The sequence below is a fragment of the Lissotriton helveticus genome, chromosome 3_1 (genome assembly GCF_964261635.1).
Source record: "Lissotriton helveticus chromosome 3_1, aLisHel1.1, whole genome shotgun sequence".
Classification (NCBI taxonomy): domain Eukaryota; kingdom Metazoa; phylum Chordata; class Amphibia; order Caudata; family Salamandridae; genus Lissotriton; species Lissotriton helveticus.
Window position 1 is genome coordinate 588,430,545 of NC_136061.1, and position 20,043 is coordinate 588,450,587.

The window sequence follows — 20,043 nt, forward strand, 5'->3', positions numbered from 1 at the left end:
GCAAAATTGCAATTCAAAATTGACAAATTCAGATATAAATAAGTTACCAGTACATTGCAACAATTTCATAAACAGAAAAAAGAAGAGAAACATAAACAGGCCAGTTTCTATTATTACAACAAGATTCCATCAAAGTTCATGAGCATCTCATCTTATCTTACATTCTTAATCCTCATAATAGTCTCGAAACACTCCCCATATTTTTATGCCCAATCTTTTCTTCCTAACGCCCTTAATAGAAAAAAGTCCCCACTCCAAGTTGTACAAACTAAGCATTTTAGCACGCCATTGGTCAAACACAGGTGGGTGTTCCTGAAGCCCCTCCGTAGCTATGCATAAACGTGCTACAGTCATTGCAAAGAAAATAAAATACCGATGTTGATATAGAGGATCAACTGCGCTATCCTTTGGTATTTTCCCCAACAACATCATAGCCGGAGTGATAACTAAAGGCATTCCAATTACAAAAGATAAGAACTTCTCTAAATCAGTAATAAAACATTGAAGTTTAGGACAACTATAGAGGATACGAACACTTTCTGCGTCGTCAGCACTACATCTAAAGCACTTGCCATCATTCCCTCCACTCCATTTCGCCATTTGGATCGGAGTATAATATAAATCAAACAGAGTCTTAAAAAATTGTGCTTTTAGATTTGCCGACATTAGTGCCTCCTTGGTTAGTAATAATAAGTCATTCATATCTAATTCTTGATCTGCTAATGTACCCACCCATTTTGTCCTTACTTTTTCTAAATCGTCGCTCCGATCACTAAGTAAGAGTTGGTAAAGTGTTCCAATTTTTACTAGCCTCCTAATTGCTTCCACAACTTGATTTGGCTGAAGCACAGCTTTTCGATGGAATAAATATTCTCGTATTTGCAGAAATTTAAAAAAATAACTACTAGGAAACAGAAACTGATCTTTTAACTCATCAAAAGATTTACAAATCCCTTCCTCCTTATACTTATCTCCTAGCCATCTGACCCCTTTCCGCTGCCATCTTAATGCCATATCGTCAAAACATATACCAGGTAATAGACTGTGAGTGTTCAAAGGCATGTAATAAGATATTTTCCCTATCGCTGTAGTCTTGACTGCCCACTTCCATACCTTAAACGCGCCTATCACTACCTTGAAACGAGTCCGCTTATAATAACTCCCATCAATCTCTTTAAATAGTAATTTTTTGCTACGGACCCTAACTGTATTTCAAAAATAGAAGGGGCAAGAGCCTTATCCTGCTCTGTCTCTCCGGTTATCAAAAACCTCATCTTCAATAAAAAACAAGTTACATAATACAAAAAGAAATCTGGCACCCCCATCCCTCCCCTAGCCGTTGGTAGAGTCATACACTTCATTGCCCGTCTAGGTTTCCCTGGACTCCAAATAAATTTGCCACATCTTGACTGCAGAGCCTGTATCTTATCTTTTGCAATCTCTAGGGGTATAGACCTAAATAAATATAAGACCTTTGGTAGCACATTCATATTTATAACATTCGACCGTCCGATAATGGTTAAATATAGTCGTTCCCACCTATCCAAGGAATTCCTAATTTTGGTCATCAATGTTAGCCAGTTAGTCTCGACTAATTCTATCATATTAGTCCGCAATTGAATGCCTAAATATGTGGCCTCCTTCACCACTCTGCTATCTTGCAGTACTACAGACTCCGATCACAAGATCTGTGTTTTTAGCACGTTTAATTTATATCCTGCTAATCGCCCAAACTCCTTCGCCAACCTCTCAATTTCTTTGATGGCGGTGCCTGGGTCTGTCGTTGTCACCGCAATATCATCAGCGTAAGCGAACACAGAAAAATAATACTCAGACACTAAATAAGGTGGAATAAGAATATTGCCAGTCAATTGTTCTAAAAAAGGGTTGATGTATAAAGCAAACAAAAGGGGGGAGCACGGGCATCCCTGGCGTGTGCCACGTGTAATTTTCACAGAGTCAGAGAGTAAGCCCATAGCAGAAATCTTAGCCGTAGGTGTTTGATATAAAGACTGAATGGCAACAATGTATTTAGACCCAAACCCCATTTTCTGCATTAGCTTCCACATATAACCCCATTGCACCCGTTCGAATGCTTTTTCTGTGTCTAGTAAAATAAGCGCTAGATCATTTTTTTTCACCGCAGCATTGTCAAATAGTGTAATAACTTTGTTAACGTGTTCTACTGTCCCCCTTTTTGGAATAAAACCATGCTGTTGTTGTGAGACTAAAGGGGCAATACAGTCAGAAAGTCGATTTACTAATATTTTCTAGTAAATTTTGTTGTCTGCATTTAGTAATGATATTGGTCTGTAGGATCCTACTAAATCTGGCTGTTTCCCCTTCTTACAAAAAACCGCTATAGTAGCTTCTGACCAGGATCTGGGAGGAGCTCCCTGCTGGGCCTTCTGAATAACTAGTAATAACTCATCTTTAATAATTTTGTAAAATTGTCTATGAACCTCACTGGGTATTCTATCAGGGCCAGCAGCCTCGCCAATATGTAAACTTTTTACAGCCCTTTCCAATTCCACCTCAGTAATCGGAGCCTCCAAGCTCTGATCCACCATAAAGTCCAGCTTTTTTAAGCCCCCTTCAAACATCTCCAACCAATCCAACCCGTCACAATCAGTCCCTGTATACAATTCAGTATAAAACCGCTGAAAGATCCGAAGCATTTCATAAGGGTCAGAATGGGACACACCCATATCATCCTTCATTGCAGCGATGTTTCTGGCCGACTCCTTCATCCGAAGCTGGACTGCCAACCTTTTGCCAATTGTTTCAGAGTACTCATGTTTTTCCATCTTTGAAATCAAGTACTTCCTTGCATTCTCTGTACTCCAATAACCCACCACTTTAGCCCGGCATTTAGCTACTTGATCCTCAAGATTGCCTAAATCATTCAATCCAGTAACTACACCATTCATTAATGCAGTTTCAGCCTGTACTAGGCGCCGGTGTAAGATACCTAAGTCTTGTTTAGCTTTCTTCTGCTGCCTGAACGTGAAACTCATACATTCGCCGCGAAAACAGGCTTTAAAAGTATCCCAGACAATACCTGGACTAGCGGTCCCCTTATTTTCATGGAAAAAGAGCTGGATCCACTTTCCTATTTGCGCTTCAAAATCATTATTTAATCCCAACTTCCTATCAAATGTGAAGTGTGCACATTTTGATTTCCTAAGACCCCACTGTATCTCTAATACAATGGGTGCGTGATCTGATGTAATTCTGGGATGGACACTTACTGTTGCACCAGCCAGTAATGAAGCTGGAGTAAAAAAATAATCCAATCTAACCAATCTCTTGTGAGGGTAAGAGTAGAATGTAAACCCACTATCTTCTGGCCTCAAATTACACATTTTCATTTCAAATGCATGTTTTTCAATTTTTGTATATGTATATAAATTCAACAAAGCAAAAGCTTCTAATTTACTTCACTGGGCTGTAAACAGGAGAGCTACCCATAGCTAGCAAGCTACACGTTGGAGAGGCATGGTTTAGCAGAACCTAAACCGTCAGTAAAGTGTTCCTGTAGTCTAGGTACACAATCACCTGCTTTAAAGTTGTTTTGGGGACGAATAGCCAATTGTAATGGAGAAGCTTCAGTTACTGAGTTTATTTATGTGAATGGATTTGGAACTTAGCGATTCATTGCCTTAAGAGAGCAGGTAAACGTTGATATTGTGAACACCAGTATATGAGCTGATTTCTTCATTCATCTGTAGGGGACTGAGAGATTCCTCAGATGAGACTCATAAAATGAACTCTTTGATGGGATTCGCGAGGGAAGGTCTTGTACTCTTTAGATCAGACAAAACAGGGAAAGGAAACATAAGTGGAAGATGCAGAATGGGTGTGTCTAGTTCTTTCAAAGGTTTCCACCTCCACTTTTGACCGACAGTTCCATACAGTGTGCATTTGCCAATAGGACTTTTGCATATATTTAGTGCTGTTGCTTACCAACTTTGATTCAACACATCTGATGCTATGCTTTTCAATTTTAATCTTTCCTCATAGATCCCTCCTCCCAGTATTAACTTCACATTGCCCTCTCCAATCTTGGGAATGCCATCAGTGCCAATGTTTGACCCACCTTGGGTGCCGCAGAGCTGTGGCAGTGTGCAGGATCCAATCAATGAGGACCAGTCTGTAAGTTAATGTTGCTCTCTCTGTTTGTATTATTTCCATCATCCGTCTTTTAATGTGTTTAATCTTAAGTGCCCATTGTGCCTGAATATATGTTCGTAAATTGCTCATCACCATGATGTATAGCCAATGGTGTTCAGTGTATATGAATTTTGACATGCTTACCCTTCCCCAACTTTGCATTTTGCCCCTATCATTCATCTCAGTTGATACAGACTAGCAATATAGACTGCCTAAAGCTGAGAAATTAAGATTGAAGATCTGAATGCAGTTAAGACTGTATTCTCCCTTTGTTTCCTATTTGGAACTTTGTGGCAGCATGTGAGATAAGGCAGTGTTCCTTCTTGTCTACTCTCTCAATTTGCATAGGTGTAGATGCCATGATGGACTTGTGCCCAATAAAAACATAGAAGAGGGACACTGGGCCTAATAAGTGTCCTGACCAAGATTGGCCTTAGATACATTCTTTGTCTCTGGAATTGTGCCTACTGCAGCCAAGTCACATATGGACGTTCATGGAATGTAAACTAAATCAAGCGACCTATTCCTCCAATTCAGGTGTTATGAGGGCTTCTAGGGAGCTTCTATTGACAATTTCATAGACAACTGACTGTCTAGTTGTCCCGGGGCAAGGACACATTGTTTTTGCAGATTCCATTAGTATTAGTAGCTTTTGAAATAATTAAATGTTGTGCAGGTGGTGCTATGTAATGGTATGTTGTGGTTATATTATATTATATTATTTTATATTAGGTTATGCCTTGCTTTATTAAAAAAACTTTTATTTATTTATAGTTAACACAGACTGAGAATGATTTGATTTTTGTAGAAATCGTTTTCTGCACGGGCCGTGTCCCGTTCCCACCAGAGGGCTGAGCATATCTTGAAAAATCTGCAGCAGGAGGAGGAAAAGAAGCGGCTTGGCCGGGAAGCCAGTCTCATCACTGCTATCCCCATCACTCAGGAGGCCTGCTACGAGCCTACCTGCTCCCCCAACTCAGAGCAGGAGGAGGAAGGTGTGTTTACTGGTGGTGGGCGGATGGTAGGAGGGATTAGTTCAGCAGTGACTTGTAGGAAATGAAAATGACATAAGATCACATTAAAGCAGCAGTTTCAAAACGTATAAGTCCTGATTTAAAGTTGAGTATGAATTGGCCCACCATGCATTCCTTGGGTTGGAGGAAATCCTCCAGTGGATTCTTCTCTGGAAGTATCACTTCGTCCTGCACTCAAAGAATTTCATAATAGCATCCAACTTTATATCAGTCCCATTCTCTTTTAGTAGTTAATTGTGATTGGGATGACATTAATCCATTATCAATGTCATAATGAACTGAATTATAACTAATAAACCACAACGACTCTTAGCCCCAATACAACATTGGCTAAACATTCTAATCCTTCTTAGCGTCTTCAAACATCGGGCCCATTTCCCAAATCTCTTGGGTTCAATATTGACCAGAACCTTAATATGACTCAACATATTGCTACACTGATAAAATCTGCATCCTTCCAACTCCTCCACTACAGACATCAGGACAGCAGTATAAGTCTTAACACTCACACATCTCGACTAAAGCGATGCTCTTCTTGAAAACTTTCCCAAATCTGCAACCACACCTCTCAACAACCTCTATTGGTAAGAATTCAAACCACATCTACTGGCTACCCTCTGAGGTGGGAATTACATTTCAAGTGGCGTGTGTATAAATATGTCATGGATAAAACACACAGAGTCTAAATAAATTAAAATGAAAACTGAGAGGGACTGAGGACATGGTTATGATCTTCGTAATTAAATCACATTCGTGAGCTTGTTCTCAATGGGTACAAAACTGCTTTCTGGGATTCGCAGGCTACCAGTCCATCTTGCCCTCAGAAAAAGCCCTCTGAAAGGTAGCAGCAATTGAAAGGTTAACTGTCACCCAAGAAACATCCTATACTTTTTTATGGTGTTAATGAGAGGTTTCTAGCAATTATGAATGAAAGAGCTTATCCACAATGTCCCTGGTTACAAATTCAGGGCTAAATTCAGGTCTTTTTCTAAACCAGAAGTTTGCACAGGGAACATAAATGTGAGATGTGTGGTGATTATCAAATCCTCAGGGCCCGATTCACAGAACTAATTTAAGACCAAATCCTAAACTTACTACCATTTTGGTATTCACAGAAGGCACTTACTCATTTCGGTATTCACAGAAGTTAGGAGTCTTAACTTTATGACTCCTAAATGCCCTCTGTGAATACCGAAAGTCTTAAAGTTAGGATTTTTCTCAGTTTAGGAGTAGTAAAGTTAGGGCTCCTAACTTTGGGAATCCTAAATGCCTTCTGAAAATACCGAAAGTCTTAAAGTTAGGACTGTTGACACTGTTAACACCAGCATCCTTCTTCACCGTCTACGTCAAATAGGAATTTCAGGGAAGGCCATATACTGGCTTCAGTCCTTTCTGGAGAACCGTTCTTTTGAGGTAGTAGAGGGTACCACCCACTCAAAAATGTGGCCTCTTGACCAAGGTGTGCCCCAGGGCTCTGCCTTGAGCCCTACCCTTTTTAATATTTATATGCAACCTCTTGCTGACATAGTGCATTCGTTCGGTCTAGACATAGTGACTTATGCCGACGATACGCAATTGGTTGTATCTATGAACCAGCACAATACTTCCCCTCACAACCTCAGTAATTGCTTGGTAGCTGTTACCCAGTGGATGACCACTTCGCATCTGAAGCTCAACGGCGAGAAAACGGAGCTAATGATTCTGGGCAACTCAACTATCTCTAGCCCTCTGCCGGATTGGCCCCCATGCATGGGCATCCCGCCCCAATCTAAAACCCAAATAAAGAGCTTGGGCATTTGGCTGGACGCAAATCTAAACTTCACACAACAAGCAACTATTCTGTCCGCCACTTGCTTTGGTCTTATGCGCATGCTTAGGAAAGTGTTGCCACTCCTTCCCTCCCAAGCCCGTAGAATAATGGTGCAAGCCATTATCTTGTCCCGCCTGGACTACGGGAATTCCTTATACCTTGGGGCCCCTGCATCTACAACAAGGAAGGTCCAGGTTACTCAAAATGCGGCAGCCCGCCTTTTGCTGGGCCTTAATCGGCGAGAATCAGGCACAGCGGCTCTCAAAAAACTTCACTGGCTCCTTATTAAGGCCAGAGTATTGTTCAAATCTATGTGCATTATGCACAAGGCCATGTGGAAGACCGCACCAGCAATGATCTGTTCTTTAGCGACCCCTTACCTCCCCCTTAGAACATTGCGATCTAGCACTGCTTTTCTGGCCACCATGAATAAAATTAAACGAACCAGATGGGGCGGATGCTCCTTTTCCTGGAATGCCGCCAAGGCTTGGAATTCCCTGCCCACTACCCTTCGCAGCGAACCTAACCTTCTGAAATTTCGGAAGGAACTGAAAACTCTTCTCTTCATCTAACTTCGGTTGCCCAGTTTACTCTAATCTGACAATACTCAGCGCTACGAGGCCCCCGGGTTGTTTGCGCTTAACAAAACACAATTAATAATTGATAATAATAATAAGTTTCTCAGTTTAGGAGTAGTAAAGTTAGGACTCCTAACTTTACAAATTTTGCAGTGCTTCGCTGTGCCATTTTCAAAAAGCAGCGATGCTTAATATTTACAAGTATACAGCCCATCCTTGTGTTTTACCTAGCGCTGGTAGTAAAAATAGCTGCCTAGTACCAACACGGACACCCTTGCGCCATAGTGCTAGGGTTCCTGCGTTGGAGGGATGATTTTTTATGTGCCGTAAGGTGTCCCTTCCTACACATAAACGATCAATAATGGCAATGTGCTCCTACTATGTGTGCTGCATTCTGCAGCACACGTAGAAGTAGCAAATCACAATTATTTAATGATTCTTTTCGTGCATGAAGGGACACTTTCATCCACAAAAACCATCATTAATGGTATTTTGCTCTTCCTATGTGTACTGCAGAATGCAGCACACATAGAAAAAGCAAAAACGAGGAGAAATAAGTGTATTTTTCCTCGTTGTGTCAGTCTAATGTCTGCTTTTACAAGCCGTTAGTTTTAGTGCAGCCTCAGATTTACAGATCCTTGTAAATCTGGGGCAGAGGCAAAAAGCAATGGGTGTTGTGGTGGAGCACCCGCAGCAACACCCATTGCATGTCCCTTTCATGCAGATAACTGCATGAAAGGGTAACATATTTACAAAGTGGCGTTAAGCCACAAAACGTGGCTTAGCTGCACTTTCTAAATATGGAGCAAAACATTGCGCCACCAGAATGTCGGTAAAAGTGATGTTCTGGTGACCCAAAGCCCCCAAGAAACAGAACAAAACATGCAGAATTTGACATGTTAAATACTGATTCTGCATGTTATGAATCATTTCGAAATTGAAAACTCCTAATTAGGGTCTTTACCACACCTGGTAAATACCTCACCCCAGGGTAATACTATTTATCAGGTGTGGTCAATATCCACTCTGTTCGGCATGACTTGGACTTAAAGCCTGAGATTCGATTTGATTCAGCAATTTCTGATATTACATTGAATGCATTGAAACTATTTTCTTGCCTGGAAGATATGGTAATTTTGTAGTTGGCACTTACAAATATGATCAATTTTTAAAAAAAATATAACATGTATAATGATTGCTTTAGAAGTTTACTCTTTTTTCAATTTATATATGATGTATTTGTGTGTGTGTGTGTGTGTGTGTGTGTGTGTGTGAGCCTGCCCAGATACCGCTTGTATCTGGATGAAGACCGGATGATGAAGCATGCCAGCAGGAACTTTAGTGGGTGAAAGTTCTTTTACACAAATTGGGATACCCCGTCCTATTATGAAGGATAGAGAGGTAACGAACAATTGATTCAAGTGCGTTCCCTCTATTTGGTTTTTGGTCAATGAAATGGAAGTGGAAAGAACACACTCAAAAACCACTTGGCTCCCCTTTGTTGATTTTGGATTGGTTGAGATTCTGCCGTGTGTGCATAATTTTCTACCTATCACCCAACCTTACTGCCAACATCTTACCAATACAGTAGCCCCCCTTGTAGCTGAAAGGATTAATTTATTGAGCTTCATGATCACACAGTGTTAATATCAGTGTGGCAGTCCAATAACTGATTTCCATCTTCGAGGAGTTATTGGTCTCTTTGTCGTTGCCAGTCAGCTTGGCCAAGAAGTACTCTCACAATGGTCCCCAGATATCCATTGAGCAGGCTGACATAGATTGCAACTTACAGTATATTTCCAGTTGCTCATTATAGTACACATTGTCTTCCAACCAGGATTTGGGCATCGGTGCCCTATCAATTCCCCAGTGTTTAACAATGCTAATACTGTAAATGTTCTGTAGGTATTATGTATGTGATTCACCAGGAAAATATCATCCATGTTGCAAATGAGAAGGTCAAATATAGTTGTAAAGGTGAACCCTATATTAACACCTCCCCAGGGCACAGAGATTTGCCCGCTTGCAGTAGCTTTTCAGTTCACATTCAGATTCCTTGGCTTTCGAGGACAAGGTCTTATGTCACATACATATCTGATAGAGACATCTCGCTGCAGATTCCTTACCTTTGAACTTCCAGGTGTCAGGCTGGATCCAAAAGATTTTCATAGCAGTACGGCTGTGTGCCGAAAAGAGTCATCGGTTGACTCCACGTGACATCTTAGGTGTAGTGTTTGTCGCTGTTGTGATGTCTTTGTTGTCAATATATAGGCGCTTCCTCAATGAGCTGACGTCAGTTTTTTTCTTTCCACGCCATTCAGCGCAGATCTGTTTAAGTTTTTGGTGTGTAGCTATGTCCAGTAAGAAGACCGCAGAGTTCAAACTGTGAGGTGCCTGCCACCGTGCCATTTCGGTTTCCGATCCCCATCTGGAATGTCTTTAGTGCCTAGACCACAACCACGACCCAAAGTCGTGCTTCAACTGCCAGGCCATGGCACCCTAAGCTTCGAGAGAGTGGTCCCTGAGGCTGCTTGCGGCCTGGCATCAGGCGCCTTGGAGATCTCCCCAAAGATCTCAATCCTGGTCACGGTCAAGAGGAAGGTCCAAACATTGCTCTCGGGGATACAAGTCTTGCTCCGCTCGCTCAAAAACGTAAGAACCTGAAGCATGCTCCAACTTCGCTACATTCGTCACCTGATGAGACGGTGGAGTCTCTGCGTCTTAGGGCCCGCTCCCCATAGTGGGTGCCTGGGTTGGCTCAGCATTTCCCTCCCTTCCCGGGGCTAGGAGCAACCTCCTCTCAGTTTAAATCTTTTTATGACACCATGTACTCCAACTTTGGGCAGCCTGACCCTGCTGGCACGCCTTTGGGCCCTGCTGGCTCAGCAGAAGGAGGAGTTCCCTTGGGTTCCGTGCCGTCGACTTCGGCCCGGGCGGCCAGACCTCCTCTTGGATCCGGACCGGCATCGGTCATACCCACTCAACTATTCCCGATGCAGCATCTGACACCAAGGCCATCGACCTCACTGAAGTCCACAGCGACGCTTCCCCCATTCTTATTCCAGACAACACCGAGCCAGTTGTGTGTCCACTGACGCCAAGACCGGTGCCAACGGAGCCGTTGGGCTTCATACCATATCCTGTGCCTTATGCTGAAGGTCTAGAATTGGATGAGGATTGGGAGGGGCAGCAGGCTCCCTTAGAAAGCCCGCTTTACACAAGGAAGTGGATTGGTACCGGGACCTCGGAGATGCCAGCGGCTTAGACACCCCAGAGCCTGGCATGCTGTCTCCCCCTAACCTGACTACAGAGGAGGGGGCTTCATTTGCAATGGTGATATGTAGGGCTGCGGAGGTCTTGGACCTGCAGTTTCCTACTTTGGCAGTCAACACCAATGTCTTGACAGAGGTTCTACAGCCTGGTGTCTCCACTTCGGAACCCTTGCTGTCATTTAATGAGGCCTTGACAGATGTTCTTCTGGGCACCTGGTACATACCCTGCACATGGGTCCCTGTGAACAAAACTATCACCCATCGCGATTGCCCTGCACCTGGGCGACCCACCTGTCCTCTCCAGCCACCCAACTCCCAAGAGCTTGGTGGTCCAAGCCTCTACTTCATGAGCCACGTTCTCTTCTGCACCCCCTGTATGGAATCCAAAAGGCTGGACAGCTTTGGTATGAAGATTTCTCTTCCACCAGCCTTGCATTGCGGTTGGTAAACACTGCATGCGTCTTGGGCCTTTATTCCTATTCGCTATGTGAAACGGTTGTGCAGGGGCTGTCACAATTCCCGAAGGAGGCCCGGCTGTCCTCTCCCAAGCTGTTGCAGACGGGAGAGTGCAGCAAAGTTTGCTATACGTTGTGGCCTAGACATGACAGACTCACTGGGCAGAGCGATTTCCTCGACGGTGGCTGTTAGGCACCACACCTGACTGAGAACATCTGACTTTTCACGGGATGTCAAAGCCAACCTCCTGGTCCTTCGGAGACAGGACAGACGCGACGCTTGAGCATTTTAAGGAGTTGTGGGTTATGGCCAAAACTTTAAGCGTTTCAGTGTCATCCCGGCCTGCGTCCACCTTTCGCTCCTTTTGTGACTATGGAAGGAGCTTTCAACAGCATCAAACATACCCAAGCCAGAGGTCCACATAAGTTCAGCAATCTCTGTGTGAATGTGGGCTTGGTTCACCCTGAACCTGCGGATCAGGAGGCCAGTATCAGGTCAGGCTAAACACCCCCCCCCTCGGGCTGGAAACCTTCTTAGTCCAATCATACCATTTCATTGGCATCCTGTTAATGGCACCACTGGCGGGACATCACCTTGGGCAGAATGGTTTTGCAAATAGTCCAAAGGGGCTACTCCCTCCCCTTCAAGATTATCCCTCCCTCCATGCCTCCAACTTACGATCAGCTGATGGAGGATCACCTTGTCTTACTTTGTGGCCTCCTGCACCCTGCTGGTAGATCATGCCAGGTGGCACATGCAAGCTCTGCAGTGGGACTGAAGTTCCAATGGGTGCAACATTGGGGGAATGTCACTGACCTAGTCCAGATCTCGGAGGGCAGTGCGAAAGATCTGCAGTGATGATTTACAAACCATGATTGTGTAAGATGCAGACCCCTCTCCCTTCCCCAACCAGATCTCATGGTGGTGACAGATGCGTCACTTCTGGGATGGGGTGGTCACCTGAGAGGGTGGAGATCAGAGGAATCTGGTCCCTTGCGGAAGCCAGGCTTGCTGGAGCTTCGAGCGATTCATGTGGCACTGAAAGCTTTCTTATCATCTCTCAAGGGAAGGCTAGCTCAGGTGTTCACAGACAGCACCACCATCACGTGGTACTGCAACAAACAAGATAGGATTGGGTCGTGGACTCTTTGTCAGGAGGCTGTACGCCTCTGGACTTGGCTGGAACAGCAGTGCATATTCGTGGTGGTTCAACACCTGGCCGGTTCCCTAAATGTCAGGGTGGACAAACTTAGCCATTGTTGCCTAGCCGATCATGAATGGCATCTCCATCTTGAGGTGGCGCAAGGTGTCTTTCAGCAGTGGGGAGAGCCTAGGCTAGATCTGTTCGCCTCTGAAGAGAATGCACAATGTCAGCCATTTTGCGCATTGTGGTTTCCTAGGAGGCTCTTTCTCGGTGATGTTTTTTGTTTCAAGTGGAGCTCTGGCCTCCTGTACGCCTTTACGTCCGTACCACTCCTGTCTAGAGTGCCCGAGAAGGTCAAGAGCTACCATGCCCTATTCATCCTTGTGGCTCTGTACTGGACACGAAGAGTTTGGTATCCCAAGCTTCTGGAGATGAGCATCGATCCTCCAATAAGGCTGCCCCTCCAGGAGGATTTTCTGTCGCAACAGCAGAGGTGGGTTCTCCATCCGAACTTATCCACCCTCCGCCTCCTTGCATGGAGATTGAGCAATGAAAGTTGACAGCTTTTGACCTTCCTCCTGGTGCCTGTTAGGTTATTCTGGGCGCCAGGCATACCACCACAAGTCGGTATATGCCAGCCGATGCCAATTATTTTAAATAATATTCTACAGGACGGTCTGTTGACCCCCTGTCAGCCTCCCTATCTGACATTCTTCTTTTTATTCTTTCTTTGGCCCAGCAGGGCTCTGCTTTGTGCACTCTGAAAGGTTATCTTTTGGCCCTCTCTGCCTTTCTACGGTTGCCAGAACAGCTGTCACTTTTTAAATATCCTACTGCACATAGATTCTTGAAGGGGCTTACACATTTGTTTACCCCCTCACCCTTTACCATGCCCCAGTGGGACCTTAACTATTTTTTCACTTATTTGATATGTGCAACTTTCGAACCACTACAGAATTGCCCCCTACGGCTGCTCACTATCGAAACAGCCTTCTTAGTGGCAATCACTTCTGCCAGGAGAGTGAGTGAATTGCAGGCTCGATCCTCACAGTCTCCTTACCAGGCTGTCTTTTTGGACAAAGTAGTGCTCCACACTTGGGCTTCTTGTTTGCCCAGTATGGTGATAGCTTTCCATCTAGGGCAATCAAAGTCACCTTGCCAACCTTCAATTCTCCTTCTTATCCTTCCAAGGAAGCAGAGGGTCTCCTCCACCTGGACCCAAAAAGAGCATCATCATTCTACCTTGATCGAACTAAAGAGTTCCAGGTGGATGACCAACTCTGTGTAGGGTACATTGGAGCAAAGAAGGGTCATGCTGTACAGAAGAGAACGATCTCTCGTTGGGTTATCCTTTGCATAAACATCTGTTATGCCTTGACCAATTAACATCCTCCTGAAGGCCTTAGAGCTCATTCAGCCAGAGCTAAGGCAGCCACCAGAGCTCTTCAGCGTAGTGTTCCAGTCCTTGATATCTGCCAGGCAGGCACTTGGGCATCCCTGCACATTTTCGGCAAACATTATTGCCTGGATAATCAAGTCTGTTGGGAAAGCCTCTTCGGCCATTCGGTCCTACATGACTTTTCTGATCTAACACTTTTCTGCAGTCCCTCCTCCGGGGATGGTATTGCTTGGGTATCTGTTCTAAGGTAAGGAATCTACAGCTAGTTGTCTCTATCGGATGGACAAGTTACTTATCTTTGGTAACTCCTTATCTGGTCGAGACACTATCTAGCTGCAGAATCATTACCAACCCGCCCATCATCCCCGCACTGTGGATCAGTTTTTAGTATCAGGGCTTTTCCCCTTCAAGGCCCTAGTTGTCTTTTAACACACCATGGTCAGTCACTTCATGGGTCCGCGCTTCGGGCATGGAAAATCGTAAAAGGTACTGATGCCAGTGCACTGAGGTGGTGCCCATATAGGCAATGCGGACATCACAACGACGACAAATCCGATGCCTACGACGTCAAACAGAATAGTTTGATAGCAGGGGCACTGCTATCAAAAATCTTCTGGATCCAGCATGACGCCTGGAAGTTCTAAGGTAAGCAATCTGCGGCTGGATCATGTCTCTACCAGATAATGTGTAATTGAAGGTAAGTAACTTGTCCTTTAGGTTGCTACATCCATGTCTTAGAGGTATGTGAAAAACTTTCAGTTACCAGCATGCCTGACCAGGTTAAAAAGCCTTTCCCTGACCTGGTGAATAATGGTGAGGTTGTGTCAAAACATAAAAACATTGGGCTATGACTTATGCCCTGTGGGATACCCTCATGGGGCATATAACAGTCACCATTCAGGCTCACTGAGGGACTTGCTACCATTTAGTCACTTTTAAGATTAAGACGGAATTGCAAACACAAAACTGATTTAATCAGGGAGGTGGAGATCTTAATCCACAAATTACTTGAACATGTTTATCTCAAATGCTTGATTAGACGCTTTGCTAAGAGAGCATGGTACTGCCCACATGTGACTCTACTAACGTCTTATGCAAAATAGGAATCCAATGGACTTATCTGCATCACTAATCTCTCTCCAAGTTCGAACTTAGGGGTCCATTACGATGTCGGGCGGATTTCCTCCGCCAGGCTGGCGGTGGCCACCGCCAGCCTGGCGGAGGAAATCCGCCCGACATCTATTGCCCAATTCCCCCCGCCATATTAGCCTTGCTGCAGGGGCCGAAAACAATTAATATGGAGGCAGTGTCTGTTAGACGCCGCCCGCCATATTAGAATGGGCTTTTGCTAATGCTTTTCCGTGGCGGCATTTTGCTGATGCTTTTCCGTGGCGGCAATGCCGCCACGGAAAGGCATGCGGAGACTCCCTGCGGGGGCCCCTTGCGGGCCCCCTGGGAGTCCGTGGCTTGGGGGGTGCACATGGGGGGTACCTATGGTACCCCCTGCATTTCTAAGTGCAACATGGCAGGCACCACGCGGTGCCTGTCATGTTGCGCTTAGAAAAGCACAACTTGCACTTTTACCATTGCGGCGGGTGGAGATTTCTGCTCCACCCGCCGCAATGGTAAATATACAGGATGCGCCCGCCTGTGTGGCGGGCGCATCCTAATGCCCTGATTGGAACCCCCGCCCTTATGGCGGGCGGTCCCAGGTCCCGGTATGATGGCGGGCGGACTAAGTCCGCCCGTCATCATAATGGCCCCCTTCATCTCCAAAAGCATTAAAAAACGTTATCATATTGTAGCAGCTGAGGACCTTGTGTTTGAGCCACCTATGTTTGCTAACAAGTGGGAAAGGAACTTAAAGACCACCTCGCTATGCAGCCATACCATCTCCCAGACCAACTGACACCATTATGGAGTGTTGGGGTCTTTCCCCCATGAAAGGACACTACAAATGCGGCCAATGTATTGTATGTCCTTTTTGCATTGAGACAGAAGAATTTGCACATCAGAATTTCACTACATTTTTGTTATTTTTCTCAGACTGTAACACCGCCAATGTAATATATGCTATTCTATGTCCTTATAACCTACTTTCCATTGACCAAACCACACAAAAAATAAGGATTTGCATATTTATACACAGGAGTCACATCAGCTGCATGGTTCTCACTGCCCCTCTAGTGTCACATTTTTTAGAGTTTGGACGTTGCGAGAACGACTTCTGGTGGCAATTTATCAGCTCTGTTTCCACCCTTGAGAGAGAAGGCGACATCGAATCCCTATTAAACAATGAGGAATGGCATTGGATTCTTTGTTTGGTCACTATACGCACAGGTCTAAATCATGCGGAATATTGGACATTCCTAATTTAAAATGAATTCTCATATAGATACTATATAGACTCTCAATTATTTTTGTTCTTGCTTTTTTATCTTTTTCACAATGTACATAAGTTATTTCTGTTTTGTTTCACTTTTTTTTATTGTACTGTCCTAAGATTTTGTTGTAAGTGTACTTATGCTATTTTATTTTAGGTTTTCAATGTCTTTTAAACCATTTCAAAATAGCACCCTGTACTTCTCCCTTTTCTGTCACTGGGTCTAGTCCGTCTTCAGTTTCTTCATTTTAGTTCTTGGTTCTTCCTATCTTTCTATTGCTTACATTAACAGGCATGCTGCCCTCTCACACTCCCCCATGAGAACTAATTGTCCTGAAAGGACTCCATGCTGCCAGTCAGCGCTATCAGCGCATCCCCATTTTTGGGCTGATTCCAGCCCTTGAAGAAATCCGTAACCCAACCTTGAGACCCAGACCCCAAGCACACCCCACTCGAGCTGATTGGGATCCATAACTTTTTCAGCACATGCCAGTGCCTCTCATATTACCGCATACTCTCTCCTTCATCAGTATTACCCATTGCAAGGGTTTTAAGGAGCTCCTCTTTCCATTTTTTATATGTAGGCTATTCCTGGCCACCCTGTTCTTGAAGCTTGTCATCAGGGCCCCCTCCTTTAGCAACTGTATTACCCTTCATAATGTTGGTATGGTCTCATTTGTTTTTGCATATGCCTTGTGCTGGCTCACTTATATTTTTCTTACCCTCACACTGATCACCGTTTTCTATTAATGTTTCAGGTCTCTGTCGGCTCATTATATTCCCCTAAGTCCTGACGATTATTCCACAATTTTTATTCCTATCGAAACGTCGTTGACTTTAAAAACATGGACCCTGTATGATTGTTGAGAACTTGCTGTATGTAACGGGCCGTGCTGTTCTCGTATTTGTTGATACAATTGTTGATCATGATTTATCACTTAAGTGTATCACCTCAAAAGACAGGACTGAGCATGTTTGTTTTGCACCAGTATTCACTGCACTGCTATAGGTCTTGAATTCGTTTTCCATAAACTCCTTTGAATAAATGATATTCGCCATTTGGTTCTTTGTATCAAAAGTATTGTTACCAGGGACTAGTGTGTTTTTTGTTATACTGGGTCCAGCATTTGGCAATTCCACCAACATTTTTGAAAAATTCATTGTTTGTTCTATTGCTGTGCAGTCTCAAAAATGACAACTGTCTCAATTCATTCAAATGCTATACTAACTATTTTGCTCCTTGTGGGCAGAAGTGAATCTAAAGGGCATTGCCAGTAGCAACAGATCCAGTCTCTACTATCCTCCACAGGTCTTGCCATTTGCACTAACTTCTCTCTCCTTCTTTATCCCCCAGGAGAGCCTCCTATTGTACTACCCACTGACCAAAAATCACAACGAATGCTGTGACATCAAGCTGATCCTCCGGGGTTATACCATTCCTTGTCTATCCTTCCCTCCAAAAAACTCGCCTTTCCTTAAGAGGGTGCTTGCTGGCTCACATTTCATGCTTAGAGGGGGAAGACTTTGCCTTGCCTAACAGAGAGGTCATAGGAGAGAGAACACAGGATTCTACTCCCTTTACTTGAACAAGAAGTATGAAGGGCTGAGACTTATCCTAGGTCTCTGCCTTCTGAACCTGATCTTCCAGCAGGACACATTTAAAATCCTGTCTCTCAGACAGTTCATGTTTCCCTTGAAGTCTGGAGATTGATTTGCGTCTCTGTCCCCCAGAAAGTATTCACCATCTGATTGTTTCCATCCAAAGGCGCCACTTGAATATCACAGTGGGGTCCTAACGCAGTCAACTTACCATCCTCACATTTGGACAGATGACAGCTCCTTGTTTCCTTATGAAGGTGCTGTGGTCATTGCAGCTTTACTACTGTGGGCAGGAGCCCAAATAATTCCGTACTTGGATGACTGATTGGTAAAGGCTGAGTCCCTGATGCTGGTTTATTATCATCTCCAGTGGACAGTGACTTTCTTCCATGATCTGGGCTCAACCAATAGCATCCAGTAGTCTCACCTCACTCCTACACTGAATATGATCTTTAGATGTCCAGTTCTCAACCACCCTTATGGATGCCTTTCCTCCTTCTCAGAGGGTCACATATATTTGAACAATAATTTCAATGTGTCTGTCTAGGGGTCAGATCCTGAACTGGCAGATCTTGCTCCTGCTAAGCCTCATGGACTTGTAAGTCCTGTTGCTGTCTCAGGCCAGGTGGCGGATAAGAACACTCGAGTGGTGTCTGAAGAGGCAGTGGCTACAACTCCAAGTTAGTCTCTTAGCTCACATATGGATCTTCTAGTAGGTGCTTCATTATCTTACCTTTTTAAGGGTACCAAATTCATCCCTGTACTGGGTAAGCCTGCCATAATCATATATGCCTCCTCCATGGATCTGGGGTGTTGATCTGAGAGACATGACGGCATGGGGCCATAGTGTCTGTTCTTAAATGTGCTCAAACAACCAGTATTCCTGTTTGACATAAAAGCATTTCTCCTTTCCATGTCAGGAGTCACTGTCCATATTCTGTGAGATAACACAACTATCATCCATTATATCAACAAATATGGCAGTGTAGGGTGCGGCCCATAGGTTAGCAGCTGATAATCTTGTGGACATGAGCAGAAGGACTCTTCCCAGTAATGGGCCATCTTGCAGTCTCCCTCAGCTTGAGAGCAGATCCCCCAGTATTTCACTGGAGGACTATAAGTGGGAGCTATACTGAATGACTGAGGCAATTTCCCTCTGATTGGGCTTTTCATGTGTGCATCTCTTTAGTTTTGCCCATAACAGGAAATAGCCTCAATTTTGTTCCATATAAGTAAAAAGGACAGCTTGATGACCAAATGTACCATTTTATATTGGGTCATCCTTTCTGTCAAGATCTGCCTTGGCCAAGAAAGATCCTCCAGAGGGCATGTGTGCTCATTTGACCAGAGCCATGGTTACTACTGGAGCACTTTTCTGAGAGACCTAGGCTTACAACATCTGTTTGGCTGCTACATGGCCATTCTTGCACACTTTTGCAAAGCAATAATGCTCACATCTTTGCCCATGCTGTGTTGTATGATTTCCTTGGTTAGCTGCTCTTTCCCCCATCCCAGGGAAATAAAACGGTTTGACTCATTGATATTGTGAAGAATTTGCAGAAAGATGTATCCATCAGAAGGAAAAGTTACTTACTTTTGATAACAGTATTTCTGGTGGCTACATAATCTTCCCCTGAATTCCTCTCCACTCTTCCTCCTCCCCCAAATGAGCTAGTGCAGGAATTAATAAGTTCCAAGGTATGAGGACATGTTTTAATGTATTTTTTGTTTGCTGTTGTGGCTCAACTCCCCTCCTGATGCCTCAGTTAGGCCTGGAAAATATACTGGAATTGATGTTAGTGTATGGTACTGGAGAGTCATTGCTAGGGAAATTTTCTGACCCAGTCTGGAGCCTTGAAGGAGTATTCTTAATTAGAGGAATCTGTTGGAAGTTTATATTGGCTTATCAATCTAGGAAGGATCCCAGGCAACTACACATAATGCTGCATCTCTTCACTGGCACCCTCCTTGGATTCATATGCAGCTTGTCAATCTTTAGCTGCCAAGATGTTTTAGTGTAAAAAGAAATGTGAAAAGAAATGTAGCAGTTAGTGCACTGCTGGCAGAGCCACCTCCCACTAGGGAGTGCTTGGGGCTTCTTTCATAAAGGAACAGTGTCATGTAAGTCTTTGGTGATGATCATGAACTCTGATAGCACAAATGTGCTCCTCAGTAAAGTGTGTTTTAAAAGTATT

At 44.2% G+C, this 20,043-nt stretch overlaps 1 protein-coding gene across 1 annotated transcript in view; it reads left to right on the top strand.

Moving 5' to 3' along the window:
• The window catches only part of UNC80 (unc-80 subunit of NALCN channel complex), a 2,761,828-nt gene that overhangs the window by 1,412,189 nt on the left and 1,329,596 nt on the right, over positions 1-20,043 (top strand). Inside the window, exons 32-33 of the mRNA XM_078680564.1 lie at positions 4,024-4,155; positions 4,982-5,168. Coding sequence (XP_078536690.1) covers positions 4,024-4,155; positions 4,982-5,168 — 319 coding nt within the window. The remainder of the gene's footprint in view (positions 1-4,023; positions 4,156-4,981; positions 5,169-20,043) is intronic.